General features: G+C 38.3%; 1 protein-coding gene, 2 long non-coding RNA genes and 1 pseudogene across 3 annotated transcripts in view; 2 read left to right on the top strand and 2 right to left on the bottom strand.

Annotated features, from left to right (window-relative positions):
* Positions 1–1,501: 1,501 nt before the first annotated feature.
* LOC149108672 (uncharacterized) lies at positions 1,502–5,914 on the top strand. The gene is made up of 2 exons (XR_016208717.1): positions 1,502–3,983; positions 5,634–5,914. It is a non-coding gene; the product is annotated as an uncharacterized LOC149108672 (long non-coding RNA).
* A 918-nt stretch (positions 5,915–6,832) lies between these two features.
* Positions 6,833–10,197, top strand: LOC149108671 (uncharacterized; annotated as a pseudogene).
* A 216-nt stretch (positions 10,198–10,413) lies between these two features.
* On the bottom strand, positions 10,414–21,275 carry LOC149108670 (uncharacterized). The gene is made up of 2 exons (XR_016208405.1): positions 20,283–21,275; positions 10,414–10,585 (listed from the first exon to the last, which is right to left on the bottom strand). It is a non-coding gene; the product is annotated as an uncharacterized LOC149108670 (long non-coding RNA).
* A 3,489-nt stretch (positions 21,276–24,764) lies between these two features.
* LOC149108669 (molecular chaperone MKKS-like) overlaps positions 24,765–26,081 on the bottom strand; it is a 2,813-nt gene continuing 1,496 nt past the window's right edge. The window contains exon 3 of the mRNA XM_089293526.1: positions 24,765–25,364. Coding sequence (XP_089149652.1) covers positions 25,028–25,364 — 337 coding nt within the window. The 3' untranslated portion in view covers positions 24,765–25,027. The remainder of the gene's footprint in view (positions 25,365–26,081) is intronic.

Genomic DNA, 26,081 nt, shown 5'->3' with positions numbered 1-26,081 from the left:
TTCTCGCGTGGATGTTGTCTAAAGAATAAAGTTTATGTAAGAAATCTCTCTACTCTGGTATCGAGGTAATTTGTGAATTTCTCAAACAGTGCTTAATCATAACCAAAACCTGTTTTTGATATTATTTGATATATTTCTGCTCGTTTGGCAAGTTTTGGAAGGAACGTCTGACGCGTACAAGTAGCTCCAGGGCGTGCACTTTAAAGTCCGAGTCTGTGTTTTCAATTGTAGCTAATTGGCAACAAATCTTGACAAAGATTTCTTTCGTTATCTTTTGTGCTGAGATTCTGCAACAATTTTCACTAACGCCAAAAGGCTACTATCATGTGTGTTTCTTCAACGTAGTGAAATTTTACACAGCTAGGGGCCAAACCACCCCCCAAATGTTTCATCAGTTCTTGGATATTTCACATTATTTCGCATTACTTAAAAAATATAAACTCTTTCTACACCAAATATTTATGTGAAAAATGTCAGTAAATGTCAAAGTTGTGACGTCACAGTGATGACGTCATGTTTCTTGCCACTTTTGAAGTTTTTAATATGCATATTTTGTACAATGTGTTGGAAAGAGGACATCAAGGGGAGTTGAAACCTGAAAAAAATTTGTCCATATCACAAAAATTACATGAAATATGGCATTTTTAAATATGAAAAATAACTCTGCAAAATATGGAGTCCTCCCCTTGAGAAAAATCACCAAATTGGAGCCGTAATTTTGTTCCAGCAAATGCAGCTATGTTGCACATGTGATGTGCCAGATGACTAAAGCAAAAATAAAGAAGAAAATCGGAATAAAAAATTATCCCTCTAGTGTTATTGCGTTAAAATAAGTTTTGTTACGTCATAACCTGTGACGTCACCCGTTTTTTTACTGTTAATACTATCCTAACAAAGCCGAAAATCAAATTTCTAAAACCATACGATTTTTGACAACATCAAGCTTTCTATTTTTCTAGATTATTAGCCTTCCTAGAAAACGACTGAAAAAAATAAACCAGAGAGACTGACTTAAGAAGGACAGTATGGTTAAGCAAATTCCGGGGGGGGGGGTGAAAGCAAAAAAAATTTAATTTACCATATCTCAAAAAATAATCATCATAGCAAAAAACGGTTTCCGGCATTTTACTCCTCAAGGCAAGGCCTTTCCAATGATATAATCTTTACATCAGATTTTACAAAAAATTATAGCACGTTTTGGTGACGTCATCAATTATGACGTCATAATCTGACATTTTGCCACAACTTCCAAATTAAAATAAACTGGAGAACAAAGAAAGTTCATCTGCCAAACTTGGTTCAGAAATATATAAACCAAGCAAATATAGCCTTCATGAAACATTAGGGGGGTGGTTTGGCCCCTACGTGAGCTGCGAAAATAAAATAGACAAGGAGTTTTGATAACTCAGCCAACAAAATCGAAATCGTTATTCGAGTTGATTAAAGAAAACGTCATCGTAACTTTGGTGATTATTCCTGCCGTATTCACATATTCTCAGCTAAGCAGTTTAATATGTTCTCAAACATTTATCAACCTTGAACATATTTAAAAACTAGAGATATTATTGCGGAAGTCCAATTGGTCATGTTTACTGACTGCAAAAAACACGGATCGGCGGGCGCTCTTATTCATCGACAACAGACAATTTATTGAATGTTTACACAAACAAAGCCTAGCCGTGTCTACAGACGTAAACTTATTGGGCCTTGATGAAATATCAAGTGTTACTTACAATTCAGGCGAAATGCAAACTTGCAATTGCTTACTACTTTTCGGTGGCGATAGACTCTGGCGAAATCCCCCAAGCGTGTGGCAAGAGGAGGGAAACTTTGAAGTCCTAAAACGCTGCAATATCCAAATGTTTCCAACCAGTTTTTTTGCTGTGTTACGGAAAAGCTGTTAATCTTCAGCATATGTGAAATTTATAGTGGAGTAATGTGGAACTCTTGTAAAAGAAGCAGCGGAACACAACTTGGTCTGAGTGATATAAAACGGGACATACCTAAATTCGACACTGCCTTACTTCAGTCGAATTGGAGCAGCTTACGACGAAAATATTTGAGCAAAATTCCAACAGACATAAACGTATTGAGTTGTGGGCCAAAAGCATAAAACATGTCTGGAATTTCGGATGCCATTGCCCCCGCGCTACAACCGCAAAAATCCTCGCAGCGTGTACGCGCGCTTTCCGCACACGATGGCGCAATTTGTTCTAAAAATAGAAAAATTGTCCCATATCATAGGGACAGCCCCAATACTAGAAATGGCGCGTGCTTACGGCCTCCGTCCCCGATTATGGCTCCTGATCTAAGCTCATTTTAGCAACTCAATGTAAAAGTTTTACATCGATTCGACATAAGGAAGATTAGTACAAAGTTATTGCATTGGAAAACGTTATTATCAGAAGTTAGAAACTAGTCTCACTTAGTGCAGGAACCGTGATTTTACAAGAAGTATTTACAAGCAGTATTCCTGAGGAAAGGTTTCAAGACATAATTATCATTAAGGTTTAATTTTTGCTTTGGAACTTTTGAACAAACCTTTTGAATTTTAATCATATTCGTCTATCCTTTTTATCTCTTATATGGAGTTCTTAAAAATGAAACAAATTTTAGAACCTGCAAAGGGTGAAGGTTAACTGAGAGCGTCTCTTTCCATGTTCATCAAATTATAAATGCGGTATAGTAATAAAACATATATGCAGTATGTGGTGATAAATCATCTAGAAATGTTAAGTTTCGTGCAATAACTTGTCAGGTAAAACTGATATCGTGCTTTTAAAAAGGACCTCCATCTTGGATTTCAAAATTTGCAAATATGTCAAAAAGTTTGAAAATACTAAAAAATATGGCGATTCAATTTTTTTTTCTTAATTAAGACTTTGTAAAAACCATAAAAATGTCTAAAACATGGACTTGAGCTTAGAAAAGTACACCAAAATTCATAAAACACCTTTGAGTGTGCTTGTTTGCCACAGGAGCGTCAAGAAAAGCAGTGAACTAATTGACACAACAAAACGTTCCCTGATTGTTTTAACAAGGAGTTACCAAGTTTAGTTATTTATATTGATCTGCGTCAGTTTCCAATGTTTTCACTTTATCAAGATACTGGAAAGAGCATTGACCTAAATACTGTTTCGAGACGCATTGGCAATTAAGGCAATTAATAATTAAAGTGAGATAAGAAAGTACTTAAACACGATACATTTGAACATGGTTAATAGAGGGAAATGATTATGAATCATGGCAAATTTCTTTGTTGTATGTTTTTGTTGGCTGTTTGGGGCGGGGGAGGGAGGTTGACCCTGCCCAAAATCTGGAAAAATACAAAAAGTTGTTATGTGTGCTCATACAGCTAACCAATAGAAATATTGCGATTACGTAATTCATGCACAGTCTAGGAGCATAAAACAAAAAGATGTACAGGGTCAAAGACCTTCCAACATAACTCTTAGCCTGTTTGTTTGCTTTTTTGATGTTTGCTGGGATCCTTAACCATTCCCTCTGTTAACTATGATTTGAACAAATGCAACTGTCTTAAGGATATGCTTGAAATTGTATCGATGACCTATAAGAAACTGGAACCGAGAATCAAACACGTAACCGTGAGGAAATTTAGTCGTGGACATGTTAACAGGTCGTTAATAATTTGCAGCAGGAAATCATTTCACATCATTGCTGATAAAGGTTGTATTTTTACCCCGCATTTGTCAGTCTATTTCTTAGCTGGTCGGTAATAGCAGATCGAGTTTTGATGTTGTTTCCGAAGCAATATTTGTTTTTCAACTCCTTGGCAGGCAAGTGTACTATGGTTTCTGATAGTTCAATAAGCCACGCTTTGGTAAGCAGTGAAAACACAAGGTCAATTTGCAAGGACCGACGTAACCTAATAAAAAAAGAAGTACCGGATCCTGTCCCTGTAAAGGATGTAATTGGACTTGGTGATGTCGGACTACTGACAAAAACGCTAGGCTGATAAAAAGGTTTGAGAACGACATAATCAGTTCATATATTTCGAAAAGCTTAAAAAAACGTCCAGTACCTTGAAAAGACTGGAGAGGCTTTGTTTTTGATTTTTCGGTTTTACGTTCTTTTATCAATAATATGAATACTTTTGAAGCATGAATCAGTGGTACCCTATTAAAAGTTAAAGGGACACAGTCAGCTGGAGCACATGCGCATTAGATACCATCTGATTTCATAGTTAATTTGCATATCACAGAGACACGATCCATACTGTTTTTAACCAAATATGATACAAAACATAGGATGAGCAAAAGCCCACTCAAAAACAGGTTTTTCAGTAAACGATTGAAAATCAAGCAAAACACTGCGAAGATTGAAGCGGATTTCTAGATGTACTCGACGAGTATCTTTGATTTCAGGTTGAGGTGAACTTTTTCAAAGTGAGAAAACTAGTGTCCAGGTCAGCGCGGTCCCAAAGCCGACTGTGTCCCTTTAAGGATACCAAAAACATAAAAAACTATCTTTGACAAGAGGTGCTGTTTTCTGTAAGCGATAATCCAACCAAGCGGCGCAGGGCTTAAGTTTTGTATCACTCGACTTCAGTTTGCAGAGAAATATTGAGCCACGGCCCATCCAAGGATGCGAATAAGACAAGTGGAAATGAATATGTCAGTTTCTTTCTTAAGATTTGTTAAGTACAGTTCAGAAAACCTGAAAAAAGACATTAACTGCGAGTCATTTCTTCCCTACTGGTTCAGATGGAGGCAAAGCGTGTTGTTGATCATAAGTAAGGAAACAAGGTCGTGTCAACATGCCAGCAGAAGTAAATAGTTGCTGCAAAGTTAAAGTTTTAACTTTGAAAATGAAATTTACAATTTTAACTTTAAAATTTCTAGGTCCAAAAATGTTTTCTAACAAAAGAATTCACAAAGTCAATCAGTCTTCATAATGATTTCATGAAAACGTTTTATTGTGATCACTCTTGATCATTATGTAAGAATTAATAACCAACAGTTATTGTGCTTGACAACGGTACAGTAATCTGTTTATCATTAGTACAAATCTACCGGATTATACTAATGCAATACTGCATTTTGATTGGCTAAGGTATACCTTGTACGATCATCCATTACTATTCAGTTGTTGAAGATAGCCTGCAAAATAGGGACATTTTTTCTCGTCTCGCCGAAGTTTCGGAAGAGGATTTAGAAATATTGAATGGATAATCAAATTCTCCAGAAGGCTCAGTGAAACAAGGCCATTTGCTGTCACAGCACTCGAAATTTTAGAAAAAAAACTGATAATCGCTCGGACAAAGCTGAAAGATGGACTCAAAAGACAGTTCATTCTGCGCTCGATAACACTATAGTGACGTTTTAAAGTGTAGAGATTTAATTGGCAATCATTTAGTAAGAGTTCTATATTTAAACGACTAGTTTATTTTGCTTAGTATTTGTTTATTTTTTTCTGAAGCCAAAAGCTAACGTTACCTTGTGAACATTTCATTATGTATGTAAGCACAGTAAGCTTTATTTGGAAAGAAAATATAGAACGAGTAGGAGGGTATCGCAGCAGCACCCTCACTCCGACAGTTCAGCGCATAATAATACATGTTGATTCTGCGTGACACATTCTGATGAACTGTTAATATTTGATTCGATCAACAGGTAGCCTGAGGAATAGTAAAGAAAGTGAACAATGATACACCACAGCGAACAACTGGCTAAAAGACAAATGCAGAAACACTTTCAAATAAATTCTCTTTGAACTTGGAAATAAACTTTAAGAAAAGCACCTGTACTCCGTTTATCGTAAATCTGTCGATCCTCATAGTAAGTTACGATGGAATAGTTGATTAACAAATGAAGCGGACGTGAATATATATAATATCAAGTCTGTATGAGGGAAGAATAAAAAGATAGAGATTTTCGCAAATAACGAAAGTAAACTTAGCTGATGTAAGGAAGGTGCAAAGAGCAAATTAAAGACTAGAATCCAATAAGCTCTTACACCTTCCTGTGATAAAATATTATTTAGAAAATAGCTGTAGAAAAAAATATGCCGCAGAACCAGAAAGGTGAGTGCGGTTAAACCTGTGTCGTTGTCCTTTACTTTGCATTTAAATTCAGTTTAATCCAATGAACATTGCTCATTCCCAAAGAAGAGGGCAATGCCAGAAAAAAATCGTCAGATAATAAAAAAATCGGGAGATACCCCTACACGAGCCATTGTGCACAGTAGTTTATCTTCGGCCAAAAATCCCCCACCATCTTACAGGGGAAGATTGTTCGAAGAGTCTTAATTCCTGTCCCCCAAAACCCCCACTCCCCTGAATGAAACAATCGCGAAGGAGGACTAAATCTCGTCCATAATCCTTTACTTTCCTGGAGAGAATATTTGGAGAGGAAGTTTAACTCTCATCCATAATCCTCCACTCGCCCTTTAAAGTTCAAAAAGGGGTTGTAATATGAGGTAGACTTCCTCCCAAAGTACTTTTCTCTGAGAGGGTTAAAGGTTAAGAAGTAGCGGTAAGACTAAACTACACTGTGTCGACACTATGGGCATAAATAAGCAGTCTAGTCTTTCAGCCGTTTCCTAAACCTTGACCATCTTAAAGAAAATTACTTTGGGAGGAAGTTTTACTGAAAATGTAACCACTTTTGACTTTAAAAGGAAAGATTAAGAGATTATGGTTAAGACATATACTTCCCTCCAAATCTCCTTCCTAAAAAAGTAAAGGATTATAAAAGAAATTTATTCCTCACGCGTGATTGTTTCATTCAGTGGAGTGGAGGTTTGAGGAACAGAAATTAATGCTCTTCTAACAATATTCCCCGGTAAGATAGTGGGGAATTTAGGACAAAAGATGACCCACTGTGCCCGAAATATCGTGTAGGGATATCTCTCACTGACGATTTTCTTGAGGCAATGCGCTCCGCTTAAGGAATAAAAACTGTATCTTGGATTCAACTAAATTTAAATGCAAAGTAATTCTCCTTCCAAGCAAAGTAAAGGACAATAATAAAAGCATTTCCACCTTGTTTATTACGATTTCTGGAGTCATTACCTAAATTGAATATATGAATAAATTAACCATGGAAAGAGTCATCTTGCTCCCTACTACCTCCTCTGGGGAGGAGCAAGGAGGGAAAAAGAGTCATCTTGCTCCCTACTACCTCCTCTGGGGAGGAGCAAGGAGGGAAAAAGAGTCATCTTGCTCCCTACTACCTCCTCTGGGGAGGAGCAAGGAGGGAAAAAGAGTCATCTTGCTCCCTACTACCTCCTCTGGGGAGGAGCAAGGAGGGAAAAAGAGTCATCTTGCTCCCTACTACCTCCTCTGGGGAGGAGCAAGGAGGGAAAAAGAGTCATCTTGCTCCCTACTACCTCCTCTGGGGAGGAGCAAGGAGGGAAAAAGAGTCATCTTGCTCCCTACTACCTCCTCTGGGGAGGAGCAAGGAGGGAAAAAGAGTCATCTTGCTCCCTACTACCTCCTCTGGGGAGGAGCAAGGAGGGAAAAAGAGTCATCTTGCTCCCTACTACCTCCTCTGGGGAGGAGCAAGGAGGGAAAAAGAGTCATCTTGCTCCCTACTACCTCCTCTGGGGAGGAGCAAGGAGGGAAAAAGAGTCATCTTGCTCCCTACTACCTCCTCTGGGGAGGAGCAAGGAGGGAAAAAGAGTCATCTTGCTCCCTACTACCTCCTCTGGGGAGGAGCAAGGAGGGAAAAAGAGTCATCTTGCTCCCTACTACCTCCTCTGGGGAGGAGCAAGGAGGGAAAAAGAGTCATCTTGCTCCCTACTACCTCCTCTGGGGAGGAGCAAGGAGGGAAAAAGAGTCATCTTGCTCCCTACTACCTCCTCTGGGGAGGAGCAAGGAGGGAAAAAGAGTCATCTTGCTCCCTACTACCTCCTCTGGGGAGGAGCAAGGAGGGAAAAAGAGTCATCTTGCTCCCTACTACCTCCTCTGGGGAGGAGCAAGGAGGGAAAAAGAGTCATCTTGCTCCCTACTACCTCCTCTGGGGAGGAGCAAGGAGGGAAAAAGAGTCATCTTGCTCCCTACTACCTCCTCTGGGGAGGAGCAAGGAGGGAAAAAGAGTCATCTTGCTCCCTACTACCTCCTCTGGGGAGGAGCAAGGAGGGAAAAAGAGTCATCTTGCTCCCTACTACCTCCTCTGGGGAGGAGCAAGGAGGGAAAAAGAGTCATCTTGCTCCCTACTACCTCCTCTGGGGAGGAGCAAGGAGGGAAAAAGAGTCATCTTGCTCCCTACTACCTCCTCTGGGGAGGAGCAAGGAGGGAAAAAGAGTCATCTTGCTCCCTACTACCTCCTCTGGGGAGGAGCAAGGAGGGAAAAAGAGTCATCTTGCTCCCTACTACCTCCTCTGGGGAGGAGCAAGGAGGGAAAAAGAGTCATCTTGCTCCCTACTACCTCCTCTGGGGAGGAGCAAGGAGGGAAAAAGAGTCATCTTGCTCCCTACTACCTCCTCTGGGGAGGAGCAAGGAGGGAAAAAGAGTCATCTTGCTCCCTACTACCTCCTCTGGGGAGGAGCAAGGAGGGAAAAAGAGTCATCTTGCTCCCTACTACCTCCTCTGGGGAGGAGCAAGGAGGGAAAAAGAGTCATCTTGCTCCCTACTACCTCCTCTGGGGAGGAGCAAGGAGGGAAAAAGAGTCATCTTGCTCCCTACTACCTCCTCTGGGGAGGAGCAAGGAGGGAAAAAGAGTCATCTTGCTCCCTACTACCTCCTCTGGGGAGGAGCAAGGAGGGAAAAAGAGTCATCTTGCTCCCTACTACCTCCTCTGGGGAGGAGCAAGGAGGGAAAAAGAGTCATCTTGCTCCCTACTACCTCCTCTGGGGAGGAGCAAGGAGGGAAAAAGAGTCATCTTGCTCCCTACTACCTCCTCTGGGGAGGAGCAAGGAGGGAAAAAGAGTCATCTTGCTCCCTACTACCTCCTCTGGGGAGGAGCAAGGAGGGAAAAAGAGTCATCTTGCTCCCTACTACCTCCTCTGGGGAGGAGCAAGGAGGGAAAAAGAGTCATCTTGCTCCCTACTACCTCCTCTGGGGAGGAGCAAGGAGGGAAAAAGAGTCATCTTGCTCCCTACTACCTCCTCTGGGGAGGAGCAAGGAGGGAAAAAGAGTCATCTTGCTCCCTACTACCTCCTCTGGGGAGGAGCAAGGAGGGAAAAAGAGTCATCTTGCTCCCTACTACCTCCTCTGGGGAGGAGCAAGGAGGGAAAAAGAGTCATCTTGCTCCCTACTACCTCCTCTGGGGAGGAGCAAGGAGGGAAAAAGAGTCATCTTGCTCCCTACTACCTCCTCTGGGGAGGAGCAAGGAGGGAAAAAGAGTCATCTTGCTCCCTACTACCTCCTCTGGGGAGGAGCAAGGAGGGAAAAAGAGTCATCTTGCTCCCTACTACCTCCTCTGGGGAGGAGCAAGGAGGGAAAAAGAGTCATCTTGCTCCCTACTACCTCCTCTGGGGAGGAGCAAGGAGGGAAAAAGAGTCATCTTGCTCCCTACTACCTCCTCTGGGGAGGAGCAAGGAGGGAAAAAGAGTCATCTTGCTCCCTACTACCTCCTCTGGGGAGGAGCAAGGAGGGAAAAAGAGTCATCTTGCTCCCTACTACCTCCTCTGGGGAGGAGCAAGGAGGGAAAAAGAGTCATCTTGCTCCCTACTACCTCCTCTGGGGAGGAGCAAGGAGGGAAAAAGAGTCATCTTGCTCCCTACTACCTCCTCTGGGGAGGAGCAAGGAGGGAAAAAGAGTCATCTTGCTCCCTACTACCTCCTCTGGGGAGGAGCAAGGAGGGAAAAAGAGTCATCTTGCTCCCTACTACCTCCTCTGGGGAGGAGCAAGGAGGGAAAAAGAGTCATCTTGCTCCCTACTACCTCCTCTGGGGAGGAGCAAGGAGGGAAAAAGAGTCATCTTGCTCCCTACTACCTCCTCTGGGGAGGAGCAAGGAGGGAAAAAGAGTCATCTTGCTCCCTACTACCTCCTCCCAACATGTTGTGTGCGTTTGTCTACCCTGTTGCGACATGTTTGGTGTTTTGGTTAAGTATTAGCCATCAGCACGTAATATGATTGAACATGTCTCAAGAGGGTGGCCAAGCGCGTGCAACATGTTACGCACAAAATGTTATGATATGTTGGATATACATGTTGCGATCATTGGGGGAGGGGGGAGGTTAGATCTTTATTTATTAACACACCGTTTAAGTTTTAAAGTAATGGACAAGGACACAAGATTTGGCCGGAAACTTAGTTTGCGGCTTGTTTATATATCTTGTTCTCGTTATTTAATGATCTAATGTTGTAGAAGGTTTCAAGAGCTCTTTTTTGTGAGTCCTTTAATTAGCCGTTACACCTTCTTAACACCAGGAAAGGCTTTGCGAAATTTCACTTAAGTATTATACTTTGATTCACATTGTTTCAGAGAAGAAAATGCTGATGAAAGCTACCTTGCAAGTCTTGTTTATTGATGAAATAGCTTTCAAAAAGTCAGTAATGTTTAACTCTTTTCGAAGACTTGCTGACCTCCTTTTTTAACACTATTTTAAGGTGGTTGAATGTAATATTGATAAGTGCTGCAGTCCATTTTCTTAACGGATCCGTCTAATATCTGTGATCCTGTTGACAAGAATTATCATTATTGATCAGTCAGAAGGCAAGTGTAAGTGCTATCTAGACAATTGAAAATACGTGCACTGAGACGTTATATGCTAATTTGCCAACTGTACTGGTTTAACAAGAATGAGCGCAAAAATTTCAAATCTCTATGTCAAGTTTTTTCTTTCTTTAATTTCTTTTCATATACACAAGCTATTCGTATCGTTTGGGTTTGATAGGATGCCATCAATATTTGGGTTCTTCTTTATCACAAAATCCGTTAACCAGGATTCTATTATCATTCTATAGAAAGTCAAGTTAACAACGTGTTCTGCTAAAATGAATAAGAACTGTAGATCTACTTCAGCTACCTTAAAAACAGCTAGGAGAAATTGTATGTTGATTTCTAGTTCTTGAGAATTGAAAAGTTCATTCAGTTCTACCTTGCCGCTATTTTATACGTGACGAACACGTTGCTCTTCCCCTGTCAATTTTAAACCCTTTTTATCCGTAAGACAAAGCATTTGACTCGACTCATTTACTATTTTATAAAGTGCCCATGAAATGATCTTTCGAGCTAAATCAAGCCATTCTTTAAGTGAGCCTCAAATTACTGTTTATTTGTGTAACTGAAGTGTGAAGAAACATATTTTAAACTCAAAATTGGTAGACGAAAAGCTCTATTTCGTTTTGGAGACTGATGGCAAAATCAGATTTGTAAACTATCTCGCTTGTCAGTTTCCCACTGTCGGAAATGTTAAACAGAGTGCTTTTATTTTCTCACTGAACTTGTCGTGTATAGTAAGTCATTTTATACCGAGAACGGGTTTGTTGGGGAATTTGATGCCTTGCCGACACCTCTCTCAAGACCGTAGCTAGAAACGCTCCAAACATGTATGGAGTTACCACTTTTTATCGGTACTAACTGGAAAATTTAATATCCGTTCACAACAAACAGAAATATTTTATTACTCTAGGCTATATTCCTTCCAGGAATCTTAAAGGTACTGAATAATTTTAAAATGCCTTAAGCTATCCCGCAGCATTTCTAACAGAGTGTTGCCAAATTATTTCTGGTTACAATAAAATAATGGAAAATCGAAAACTAATCATCATCATGGAATAATATAACTTTACTTCTTGTTTACTTTTGCAACAAAGTGGGCAGCACTATTGAACGTTGGAAATGGATAATTATAACTTAACTCACGTGTCTGCGTATTGACCATCTTATTTTTTAATTGTCATCGTACACAAAGAAATTAGAAAAAAATCAGAAATCGAGAGTGAAATTTGCCTTCCATCGCAAAAGTGGTTTTGCACGAGAACTCGTTTTCAAACAGAAGGACAAGGTAAACTCGGAAATGGCCAATTCACTGCTCCAGCAAGACAATGATCCAAAGTTGACGACTTCCTTTTTTCTCATCATCTTGTTGAAATTAATATTATTGTAATTAACTGAAATTAATTGAAATTCTCATCATCTGGTGAAAGGAGAAATGAGCTGTTGATCACTATTTCTTAGAAATAATAGAGTCCATTTCTATAATCGACATAACACGTTTCAGTGATGAACGACTTTTTAACTTGAATTTGTTACCGCTTTCTAGGAACAATACGTGAAAACTGGAGCGGAGCGTATGCTGGAAAATCACATCTTCGTTTGCACCGAAATGGCAAAGATATCTTTCTCTTGAATTTATAAACAATCCACCTCTGAATTACAGTTCAGCAAGTTTCTCACTTTTTCTTCTACAAATCACTGGTTAAGAACTTCACAACCTTAACTTTTTTTGTACAGGACGCTTAAAACAAAAGTACTGTTTTTCCTTATCATTTTTCATGTGACTGTACCATGTAAGGAATTAAATTCGCACTCCTGGTATTACTTTGGAATTTTTTTCCTATTTTGTCGTTGAACATCTTAGTCGTCACTGATTTAGTTTTTTAAAAAAACAGGCTAAGTCGAGCTGCCACAAATTGCAGCCGCTTCATTTAATGCTCTTTAATGCGACTGTATCGAGATGAAATCTACACAATATGCCACAGGAACAGTTCTTACAACCTGTCTGTGGGTAATTTATAAAGCCAGAATTCCTAAATCAAACGTAATGGTTATTCTGGGGGCATCGATTTCCCTTCTTGAATATGTACTGCAATTTTGGTGTCAAGATTGAACTTAAACAAAGTTTTCAAACACGTAAATCCAATTCTTTTTTCTGACCTTTTCCAATAAGAACGCCGCAAAGAGATGGTAAATTGTACATTTCTTCTACCTAGCCTCCTCTTTAACAATGCATAGAGTCAGCTTTCGTCACGACACACGACTGAAAACAATCTGTTGCTGGTGTTTTGTGGCGCTATTTCAGCCCACAATGCGAGCGATTTGGCAAAATAAATCTTACGTTTGATATTTTTTCCACTTAAAAGTATGAAACATTCAATACTTAGTTGCTACATTCTTTCTCGTAGATTTTTGTAGGCGAAAGACGAAAATTTGGCAATAAATATTGTAAATTTTGACATCAAGACAATATGTCATAGTTGATTTACTATTTATTCTAATCACCTGACTCGTTGGCAATGTCTTAATTCAGTCAAGAGATTTAATTGCTGATCCACTGTCAATTTTATAACTTTATTATCCGTTGGCTCATTTGCAATATTTAAAGTGGTGCCCTTGAAATGAGCTTTCGAGCTGAGTCAAGTCACTTTTTTGTGCAAGTGATATACGAAGAGTCAGTTTTTAATTTGAAATTGACAAGAAAGCCGTCTATTTATTTCCCTTTGGGCTGGTATATACATAGCCAAACAGTTTAGTAAACTCTCTCGCCTGTCACAATTTCCCTTTGTCAAACATAACCATAATACATTTTTTTAGTCATGTGATGCAGTGAACAACCGGGTTTGGTTTAGAATTGATGCCTCGCTGACATCTGTCTTCAGACCCTGTTAACGCCCAAACATTGAATTCACCACTCATGGAACACTTACTTTTCGTATCAGTTCTAGCTGGAAATTATCCACTCAGGAAAATCAGAAACACTTATTGTCTGATGTCACCAAAGAAAAATAAACACAGGAAAATTGCGTTAACTACTCTCGGAATTACGCTAAAAGAGGCGGAGAAACAAATCATTTGCAAGCAGTTATCCCACAAAGGTAATATGATTATAAATTTGAATTTACGGAAATGTCTTACGAAACACCGCCTTACGCTCCCAGTTACCCGTGTGTTCTAACTTTCCGGACATTAAGGAGCTCAAGCAAACCACGACGGCAACGGCAACGAAAATTTTTTGGACGGAAGGGCACTCTCAGTCACGTAGAAATTTGTTAATCTTAATATTGTGTTGATAATGATTGCTTATTTTTTTCCAATCTTCTAACATTGCGTAGCACAGTAAAGGCAAACGCTAATGTGACGTTGACTATTGTTTTCCTATAAAACAAAAATTGGAAAACCAAGTAAATGGGTCAAGCTAAAGAAAGAATTTAGCCTTGATGACAAGCAAGTTTCAGAGGCATTTCTTCTGCCAGTGAGGGCTGCTAATGAACCGTATCTACGCTCCTTTCGGTACAAAGTGTTGAATTCTGTTCTGTTTACTAATGACCGCCTGTGTAAAATAGGATACGTTTCTAATCCCAACTGCATCTGTAATCAGCAAACGGAAACAATATCCCATATTTTGTTCGGTTGTTCTTTTTCATATTCTTTTTGGCATGAGGTTAATGAAAAAGGTTTTGAGCACAACCAAGAGTTGCAGAAGCCTCTCGCTTACATATTGCAATGTTATTGTTGGGTCTTTTGAGGAGGAGATGGATCTGTTTAATTAGATAGTAATTTTAGGAAAATCTCTCTTGTGGACTTGTCGATGTAGAGAAACATTACCTTCCTTGAGCCACTTCATAAGAATTTAGGTAATTAAATATGAAACTGAAAAACACATTTCAAATCGAATAAAACTAAATTGTTTAAAGAATAATAGAAGATCTTTGAGGAAGCAATTTTAACTAATAATTATAGTAGACAACGCTATCATTAAGGAAAATCGTTAAGTTAAATAAGTATGAAGATAAGAATTGACAAAATCTTTTTTCTTAATTCAATATGGTGTCATTGTTAACTTCTGTAAACCAAACTTTATTCGTTCTTCTGTAAATTAATTGTTAAAAAAAGGATTGTAATTGATGTAATTGTGGAAATAAAAAATCCCAAATGAAGAAAAAAAAAACATAAAACAGCAACGAAAACGTCACCAAGCAAAAAGTTTATTGAGTAGAACAATGGCTGTGCGCGTGCGTTTTAAGTCTTTGTGCATTTTGTAGCCGTAATGCGACATGAACAGGTTCTGTGCATTTTGAAGAACGTAGGTCGGGATGGCAAATTTTTTTGTATTTCTTTTTGGAATGGATCGCTGGCATTACATATTTAGTTTGAGCAAGTTTTAAGTACTGATTGGGGTACGGAGCAGATATCCAGATTGTTAGGAGATTAGAAATATCATTTTTCTTTCTAGGAGTCGTCCCTGGCGTAGGTATCGTCGTTGCTTAAGCTAACTATTTCATTTCTTATCCACAACTCAAAATTCATTCTTTCATGTATAAAAAACAGAGGTTTTCGCATGCAGTTTCCAATGAAATTGAAAACAAAGTAGTGAGTTTAAAACCAGTCAAGAAGTAGAATCTTTCAAGTCGATTTAAATAAGCGACAGAAATTCCATTTATTAATTATATCATCCGCGTTTTTTTCAAGGATTTCCAGTTCGAAGTCTAGCTGACCTTGTATCATGTCTTTAATATTGTTGTGTTAACACAGTTTCAATTTACGTTTTATGATCAGTTATAATAATTCATGAGTCTTCTTTAAAATTTGTATTTTCTGAATATTTTAGCACAAAGTTTCGTCCAATAGATAATACGGCCAGTCAACAATGCTCCTTTCCCCCATTGGAATGTCATTCAAAACGTTTTTTCACATGAAACACTCTAATAAGTACAATTTTGCTTTATTAAATTTTTAAATAAACTTCAGTTTTCGGTTAACATTGTATCACGAACATTTGATGAGAGAAAATTTGATGAAAGAGAACTCATCGCAAATTGCGAAAAAACGTTTTCTCCGTGAAATTTAACCCATAGACCTAAATTAATTCATAGGAATTTTTTTTTAAAAACATTTTCTCTTTCTGATCTATCTACGAGTCCGTGAAAGATTTAACCCCCCAAAGAAGACATTGCACAGATTTTGAATGGTCAATGTGCAAATATATTCTGAAATTACCTAAATATATTCTGAAAGTCCCTATATATTTTGGCCGTTTTTCATTCTTTTGGAGGGGTGGGTCGGTTAAAATATTCAAAAAAGTATCCTTACGTGCTTCCATAAGCATGCCGTGATGAAAAAAGAAACTACTCAGGGCTCCATTAATGTAAACATTATGCAAGTAAAAAAACAAGTTGAAAATTAATTGCAAAGGCACTTCAATAAGCTTGTATACTCTGGTACTGGTAGAAGTCATATTGCCAAATCCTGTGTTAACAAATTCCAGTAACGGTATGAAAGTTGTTTCATGGTCTCCTTTTACAATTGCTCACCAAGTTCATTCAATAATCTTCCTCCGAGCAATTAAGAAGGAATCTACAAGACGTTTGAGTAACAAGTGGAAAAAAACTTTGTACCGAGATTATTCACATCGTATTGCAAACGGCTGTGCGACTGTTCTAAACATCTTCTCAAAGGAAATTATTTCTAACGACACCAAATGTCGACTGAAACAGATTTTGAAGTTCATATGAAATACTTGAAATTACTGGTGAAATGAAACTGATGATGAAGGTTTACCTTTGCTTGCACAATTTCTCTAAACTTTGAAACTTATTTTCCCACATTTCCATGGGAAATGGTTTTCGGTGTTATTTCAAGCAACTATTTATATCGTAACCTTTTAGAAAATGCAGAAAGGACTGCAAGATACTTAGAATTACTCTGGATGGAGCTTTTTGTCCAATAAAAACTGAAATTGCTCGATTTCCTCTCGGATTTTGTCTTAATTATTATTGTAGAACTAATTAATGATTAGATCTGAATAAGGCAACTTTAATTATTCTATGCTCAATTCAGTGGAACGTTTTCATGTGACGTCATCAAGCGTTTAAATCCAAACGTAAAGAACCACCAGAGTTTCTATCCTCATCAGGCACAAGAGGTGCGAAAATTATACATCTTGACAGCATTTCAGCGCAATGGTGTCCTTCGTTTGGTAACAAGTGCATTTTGAATTTTAGAGTTATGGCAGTGCGGAACATCGCGTTTGTCGAAAAATATATACTTATCTCATGATTTTTAGCCCTTCGTGAAATAAAAGTAGCAGTTAAGTGTTAATATGTTGGTTTGTGCAGAATAGTCAATCAATGGCCTAGATAACCAAGAAGATCCAGATTGTCACACTATTTTCCGGCTGCCATATTGGCGAATCTTTGCCGAGGTCATTTTTTACATTTTTCCTCATTGACATACTACTATGCACGGAGAAGGTATCACGCTAGACACGAATTGACTACAACAATTTAAAGAGCGTGTGAAACTTAGTAATTGGTGAAACTTTTGGCTCTTTGGCTGTAATATTCGAGAAGAAATTGGCCTTAAAAAACCGCCAAATTTCTGGGTGGCAAACGCCCTAATGAGCATTTACATTCTTTGTTAAATTTTGAGCAGGAGCCATAATCGGGGACGGAGACCGTAAGTCTTGGGATCCGCGCGCACCTATGATATGGGACAATTTTTCTATTTTTAGAGCAAATTGCGCCATCCTGACGTCATATATCCGCGCGGATCCACGCACATGTCGAGGGCTCTTGCGTGGATGTTGTCACGTTGCGTGATCAAATGGTGGGAGTTGAAAGACCTTTGGGGATTATCTTGCGTATTTTTCACAGCGTAGGTAGGGAATAAGGCAGGGAATACGAACCAGGGCGCTTATATGTAGTTTTACGCTCTGAGCTAACGGAAAAGGTGGGCTTTTCAGGGTCGAAAACAAGACTTCAATCTCCCGCTGAGAATGGATAATAAGATCTGCTCGCGCTAGTTGAAAGCTTACGCGTATGTTTTTTCGTTTGTTCTGACTTAAGAATATAGCAAGAAACTCTCTACTCTGGTATCGAGTTAATTTGTGAGTTTCTCAGACAATGGTGAATCATAACCAAAACGTGTTTTGATGGTTTCTTATTGTTTGGTGTGTTTGCAAAAGTTTTTGAAAGGAAAGTCTGACGCGTACAATTAGCTCATTTGCATAGTGCAGCTCGTGCACTTTCAAGTCCGAGTCGGTGTTTTCAATTGCCAACAAATCTTGACAAAGATTTCTTTCGTTATCTTTTGTGCCGAGATGCTGCAACACATTTCACGAACGCAAAAAAGGCTACTAACATCATGTGTGTTTCTTCAACATAAGCATAGTGAAGTTTTACACTGCGAAAATGAAAATAGACAAGGAGTTTTGATAACTCGATCAACAAAATCGAAATCGTTATTCGAAGTTTATCAAAGAAAGCGTCATCGTACATCTCGTACTTTGCTGATTATTTCTGCCTTATTCGCAAATTTTCAGCTTAGCTTTTAATATGTTCTCAAACACTTATCAATCTTAAACATATTTCAAAACTACAGAGTTATTGTTCGAGTTCGATGTACGCTTTCACACGAAAGTGCGGCGGAAGTACAATTTGTCATGTTTACTGACTGTACAAAACACGCATCGGCGGGCGCTCCCGTTCATCGACAACAGAGAATTTACTGGATTTTACACGAATAAAACTGAGCAGTATCTACGGAGGTAAAGTTATTGGGCCTTGATGAAACATCAAGCGTTGCTTACAATTCAGGCGAAACTCAAACTAGCAAATTTTGTTTTACCTTTCGGTCGCGATAGACTGGTAAATTCCTCGCAAGCGAGTGGCAAGGGGAGCTAGGAAACTATGAAGTCCTGAAGCTCTGCTATATCTAAATATATCCAGCTAGTTTTTTGCTGTGTAATGGAAAAGCTGTCAATCTTCAACATATGTGAAATTTAAAGTGGGGTAATGTATAGCTCATGTAACAGAAGCATCCGTCGGAACACAACTTGGTCAGCGATATATATCTAAGCTTAAAGCGGAACATACCTAAATTCGACACTGTCTTACTTCACTCAAACTGGAGCAGCTTACGACGAAAATACTTAAGCAAAATTCCAACAGACGTAAACGCGTTGAGTTGTGGGCCAGAACATGAAAAATGTCGGGAATTTTGGACGCCATTTCCCCCGCGCGACATCTGCAAAAATCCTCGCAGCATGTACGCGCGTGTGCCGCAGGCGATGGCGCAATTTGTTCTAAAAATAGAATTATTGTCCCATATCATGGGGACAACCCCAATACTAGATATGGCGCGCGCTTACGGTCTCCGTCCCGATTATGGCTCCTGATTTTGAGTTTTTAAACCCGCGTCGCTCAAAAATTATGCAATACATCGCGCTCAAATTCCTTGACACAGTTGATCGTGCTATGCCCTTTCAACATTCAGAATTTCCATCAGAAACTGTATCACTTATGGGGCAAATATTGTAAACAAAGATTCGCCAATTGGTGTACCACGGAGCTACACCAATATGGCGGCACCATACTGAGCTCTTTAAATTTGTGCAAAACATTCAGGCAAATAACTGAAGTTTGGGACGGCGCATAGACCTAAAACCTGGAGAGGAGTCTTCTTTATTTATCTTCAATAAGATCGAATTTCCTTGTTTTTTTTCTATTGCACGACAGTGAAAACGATCTATTGTAGTCCGGCTATCTGACCAGCTGTGCCTTTCCAAGATTTTTTTCAAGATTTAAAATCCTTCTCTACTTGACAAAAACAAACAAACAAACAAACAAACAAACAAAAAACAGAAGAAGTCCTTTATAGAGCAATCTTACTTTTAATTTGGCTCATTGTGATACCGTCAAGAGTTATACGGCTGTACAAACAGCACTCTTACATGAAGTTTGCAATGTATGAGAAGTGACGAACTGGCAGATTAAAAACTTTCAATTGAGATACTTCACTTTATATTCTTGAGAATACTACTCAAATGCAAAGGATATATACATGCAAAACGACAGTTCGTTGTATCATTCATCTCGGCTTAATGGGAATACTAGTGAGAATTCACGACATGATTTTATTGATAAGCTGCGGCCATGTATTAATTACTTACTACCCCTTCCTCTTCATTGAAATTTTTCTCGTAAAGAAACCACCATTGTTCTCAATTTAGCAAAATACTTTTTTTCTCTTATCTCAATTTCCACAACTTTTGGTTATGGTCTTCATCAATGCCTTGAAAAAAACAAGAATTACGAGATATAATATTCGATAGCTTCAGGTTGACCTTCAGCATAACGAACTGAGTGGTAACTTTTAACATATCCCATGCTCAAAATGTATATTCTCATTACTGGTTTTCTCATATTGTTTTAAATGTTAACTCTGAGAATTTAGTTTTTCTAAGTGGTAACTCTTTAGTACATCCCATGCTCAAAATGTGTATTCTCGTTACTGATTTTCTCATATTGTTAATATTAATTCTAAGAATTTGGTTCTTCATCAAGACAATATCTTCTAGTTAATCAGTTTCTGAGATTTTCATAATTCTTACGCCGAAACTGTTAAAAGTTAACGAGAGTAGAAATAATGTACTTATCTGAGATTTGATGTTTCCAATAGTCAACTTGTGCCAGAGTCCAACAGTACATTGCGATCCAAGATGGCTACCCTTTCTGTCAACAGTGATATATCAGCCGCCTGGAGCGAGAGAGACAGAAAAAAGAATATTCAATCAACACTACCTTGTCAACTAATAAATTTACAGCAGTGTTAGATTCAATTGATAACTATGTAACTTTTCAGAAAACAGTAGTGTTTTGATGTGTTTTCGAATTTTAGCATTTTCTTCAAAAAGGAAATAGAATTCCCATGGAATCCAAGATGGGTTGTATTGTTCGCGCTTCTAAGAATCAAGGATAATGCTTTCTAACTTGGTTATAATATAAGCTAGCTATCAAAATTGGATTTAATGATCATTAAAAAATCTTTTTTATGACTATTTACGTCGTGGTATTCTCCTCTTCACCTAAACGTTTTCAGACGCTTAATTCCAAGAACGTAAAATGAAAAGTGCAAGATGTTCCTTCACATAATAACTCCACCCCCCACGCGAAAATGATCTGAGCCAACAAACGTTCGACCCAAAGTCCTTCCAAACAAACAGTAGTCTCATTATAATAATTATTATCGAACATAACACAGTGTACGTGTATTGTACTGATATAAATTATGGTATTTTCTGGACAACAAGACAACCGTACGCTTATATGCAGCAATGGTACGAAACTTGAAAACCTATCAATTTTACAATCAGAATCAAGATTTTTGACACTCTTGGAGTGTAAAGATAGGAAAACCATAATCTACTTATCTGAGCTGAGATGTTTTTCCAACAGTCATCGATCGTACGCTAGAAGTGAAGCTCTGCACACTGCCATCCAAAATTCAGTTAACGTTGATGAAATTCAATTAATTAAGGTTGATGAATAAATCCAGAAACTCGTGAACTGTCCTTTAACACATCTTTGGTCATCCTGGAGATAGCAGAGCAAACGGCAGCAACTTTAGTTATTTAATCACCTAGGTTTGCTTATGATTATTTCATGGACATAACTTGCTCACTCCAAAAACTTGTTCGCATGTTGTGGTCAGAAAGTTGAACCATAATAAATGGCCGTCACAAATTAAGACAATCGATTTGGAACAACTCTTCATCTTTCATGTATTTCTATTCAACTTGGTAGCGTAAGAATGAGTTGATAATGAAGGACAGCCGCCATTTACGATAAAAGACTTGCTGTAAGGTTGATAACGAGATTTACTTACTTTTTTAATTAATCATCTTCGTTCTCTGTTGGACACAAGGCAGCCACAATCCATCTACATCTCTATTTTGTACGATATGTTGTTCCTCATTGAGCTCATGACAGGCGCCAGGTGGTTTTTGGCCAACCAGGTTCGCTGTTGCCAGTTGGTGTCCGCCTCTAGGCAACCTTGGGAAGTGTGTGGTCAATCCATCGGATTCATCTGCGTTTGATTTCCATGACAACATTCTGGCAATAAGTTTTTCTGTCAACGGATCAGAGATAAAGAGCAATATTCACTGCTTGCAGACATTGACGTCAATTGTTTTGAATTCAATTTTTGTACAACCAAACACCTCTTTGTTTCAAAAGCCAATTGCTCTCATGTTGGCGAACAAATAACAATATAGCTAGCCTAACGAGCTTGCAAATCTTTTCCTGCGCTGAGAATTTTGCTATTTTTTGCTCATTTTCCTCATTGAACTACGCCTATAGGCTCGTCAGTTAGCTTCAGCTCAGATAATTTTTTTTTTTTTAGAATTAATAAACGAATTTGCCAGTGTAGTCAATAAGTTAGAAGTTCTTAGATTCTTGCTATGGATTTCAAAAAATTCTTTTTTTAAACAGAAAAACACGATCGCAGGACGATAAACTGAAGCATTCTACGAATGGATTATGTAAAAAAAAAAAGGAAAAAACAAAAAACAAAACAAACAAAAAAAAAAAAACAGTAAAACTTTAGTGCCACCAAATCGTAAGATCTTAGACTCGGTACTCGATTTCCTGTATTTGTAAGATAAATGAAAAATGTTTTAACTTAATAGTTCGAAATAAATAATACGTGTCACTTTTGTCTGTGGGTTAATTTTAAGCAAAAATACGTCCAAACACGAGACTCGTCCATTAAAATTACGAAACATTCAGCACCAAGGCATACAAAATTACCAGCGACATGCACTCATTTTGAAATCGATCACATTCTTTATTAAATTGCAAACCGGTTCTAATGTTACGTCTGAATGCCCCTAAACTGGACTTAGCTGCAAAACTTCAAAGGATTATATTAAATAAAATCTAGCGACAACTGTGATTCACTTATCTGAACTTCAACGGAGTTGTCGTCAACATGAAACTTGCCAGGAGTCCATAGCTGGTCGTGCTACACTTGATTTGAATTGGAGAATGACGCCCGTCACTCCAATTCAATTCCTTTGGATACAACTTTGCTGCCTGTGGTCAATTCTTGTGAACAAACAGGAAAGTCATGGTTAAGTTTTTCGCGTGTTAACTCAAGCAAAACTGACTTGATTGAGTATTAGTATCAGTTAACGGACGTCTATCGGCCTTGCACGTAACAAAACTCCCTCAAAATGAGGAATAACACTTTTAAACGACTACCAACAAAGTGGTGCACTGCAGTAGGAACGAACTGAAGATTAGTTATAGGTTCTGATATAACTACATAACTGTTCTCTTCGTATCAGAGCAAAGGCAAAGGCGGTTGGAATTTTCTGTTTGTATAACAGTTAAAAAGAGTGTACATGGTAGCGCTCCGAGGTGACGAAACAAATTGCGAATGACAAAGTCAAACGGCAAACCAAGCAGATTATCAAGCTGTAAACAAACATTTTATTAAAAATAATCCATTCAGTTACTCACAAGAGAAATGTTTGCTATTCGGTTTTTCAACTTCGCCTAAATACAGTCTTCGGTGTCAAGGAAAAACACATGCACCTCGAAGCTTTCACAGCATTGAGGAAAGTTTTATTATACCATTAAATGATCAAATTGAAAGACGAGGGAAACAGCTAGGACGCGTAACTAGCTAGAGAAAATGTGGACTTACCTGAAGGAAGCACATCGACTAAGGTGTCTTCGCCCTTGCCTTCAATTCAACGGCGATAAATAAAGAAAACCTGGACTTGCCTGAGGGGAGCACAGCGACTAAGATGTCTTCGCCCTTGCCTTCAATGCAACGGCAACCGACGCTAAAATGGGTGTGTCATTCTACACTTCTTTATATATACCCACATTAAAATTCATTACAGCCACGAGAATTATGCTTTGAACAAAAGAAATGCATCCCACGTTAAGATTATGTGCTTTGAATTGTGAAAAACACGCACCTGAAAGGAATTTTGATCCGACTATGCTATGTTTGTTGTTAATAGGCCAATTTTGATATATTAAAATTCTAACTTGGCTCCGCGAGGCTTAAAGTGCACCTAACCCCCAAATTTTTTTTTCGCTAAAACGAATCCACTTACTGTTTAAACTAATTCCGCGAAAACATTTTTGAATTTGGTTGAATCCTCAATTTTCTATGGCCCGCCAAAGTCGTGCTCGAGATGTTTCACGACCGCGTTTTAGGGAGTCTGGGTCGAGCAAGGTTGTGACGTCTACCCAGCTACCGAATAGAACAGCCCTCAGTCATTTCTCTTTGCTTTCTTTGGACGTCGTAGTGTAGAATACTCGCTTTTGCATATTTTAGCTCTAAAACGCCCAAATTTTCGCTAGAAGATCAAGATGTCTTCCTCCTCAGAGTCAGAGATGAGTTTTTATTCAGATGACTCTGATATAAACTTCATACCTGAGGTGGAAATCTTCTGGCTTGAAGTGCACTGAACAGATGGCCGAGTTCTTCGAAGGCTCCCACTTCGCTCTCTCTTGCTTTACAAAGTCCAGCCACTTTTTTCGTCTTTTTTTCGCTTGTGGCCGATCGTCACCAAAATATGGAATACAGTGAAGCGCTATTCCATTTTCCAAGTCTGGGGTGTTGCTGCAACCGCCTGCAACACACCTCGTAGGCATTTTAGCTGCAAATTCTTCACGAGCAACACAGCCACTACAGTGAAATGACTAGCGGCGAAACACGTTTCGTTCCTGGGTAGACGTCACAACTGCCGCTGGACCCATTCCCCCCAGAACTCGGTCGTGAAACAAAATGGCGCCGATTTAGGGCGATTTTCGCGTTTTCGGCGGGCCATAGCAAATTGAGGATTCAACCAAATTCAAAAATTTTTTTCGCCGAATTAGTTTTAACAGTAAGTGGATTCATTTTAGCGAAAAAATATTTTGGGGTTAGGTGCACTTTAAGGTGGCTGAACAGTTTTTGATACCTTTGTTTCATTCACCTTTTTCTCTAAAACCCTTGATCCCTCGGTCGCCAAAAATGGCAGCAAGCAAGTTTACAACACAAACTTTGGTTCTTTGATGGTTAAGCTGACGAATGTGCCGTTGCCATGGCAACATGAATAAATATAAACAGGCCTTTAAAATCGGTTTTGTTTATTTGTAGAAAATAAAGTCATTAGATTTTCTTTATAATTTGCATGCAATAAGCTTGTAACGATTCTCACAAGTTAACACCACTTACGTCCTCTTATTACCATCCCTGATCAGAGTCAAATTTCACATCAAACATGTGTCTTTCTAAGTTTGAGTCTATTAGTAAAGCCACCATATAGCATGTTAACAAACATTCAATGATTGAAGCACTGGCCTGGGTAGTTATATCTCTTTAGCTTGTGTAAGTCATGTTTGAGGTATTAATAAAAACTTGTACTTAAGTGAGTGCATTGGCACCTTGAACATGTATCCACCGCTAGATAAACACACAAAAAATATTAAATCCTGTACCTTGATGACGAGCACACTTAAATACTGTTTGTCAGATTCACTAAGACGACAAACAGGCTTTGTTCCAATTATGCTGTTTACAATGGACAGCATGGTCTTCATGTTACCAATATCAATGTTCATTTTCCATCGACATGACTGTAGGTGACTGGTAATGACTTGCAGTGAATGTTGACTGATCTGAGTGATGAGGGCTCTTGGGACAGGCAGATCAAGGGATGACTGTATCAGACTATAACAGAGAAACAATAAGGATCAATAAATCTATGCACACCTCTACAATTACCAGTAACAGTATTCTACAAAAAAAGATAAACTAGAAGATTTGGTCCCTGACTATAATTATTGCAAGATTATATGAGGTCTCATACAACTCTCTACTTTCAAAGCGTTTCTTTCCACCTTTTTTTAAGGTGTTAAACCCAAGGTGTGAGCAAGTTGTTGTGGCAATCATTCCGACTACATTACATTTTTTTTACATGTTCTGTACCAAATATGGGGCTTTCATCTTACTAGTTTCATCTTTGAAAGAGAAATATAATTTAACATTTTTGCATGTGTTACATAACAGACAAAACTTTCAATGTAGGTTAAAGACAATTCTATATTTATAGTACCAACTGCGCTTAGCCATAAACCTACCTCGCAGGAAGCCCACTCTTAAAGTAAGTAACATAAATATAAATTAATTGATAAACAAGTAAACAAAGAAAATACAACCTAGCTAAAATGTAAGTACATAAAATTAAAATGATTTTTTTACAATAAAAAATATAACAATATTACATTGTTGAAAATGGAAGTAAATTCATAAATTCAAGAATTTAATAATTGATATTATAAAAAATTATGTCATCGATAAATTTAAATTGAAAATCTTACGCGACAAATCTTTCTTTTAAAATTCCTTTGTACCAGTCATGGTGCATGTTGTTGAAACGTTTGAAAA

Source organism: Orbicella faveolata, unplaced genomic scaffold (genome assembly GCF_042242905.1).
Source record: "Orbicella faveolata isolate gen_17 unplaced genomic scaffold, um_ofav_v1 contig_25, whole genome shotgun sequence".
Lineage (NCBI taxonomy): Eukaryota > Metazoa > Cnidaria > Anthozoa > Scleractinia > Merulinidae > Orbicella > Orbicella faveolata.
This window is presented reverse-complemented; position numbering and strand designations above follow the sequence as displayed.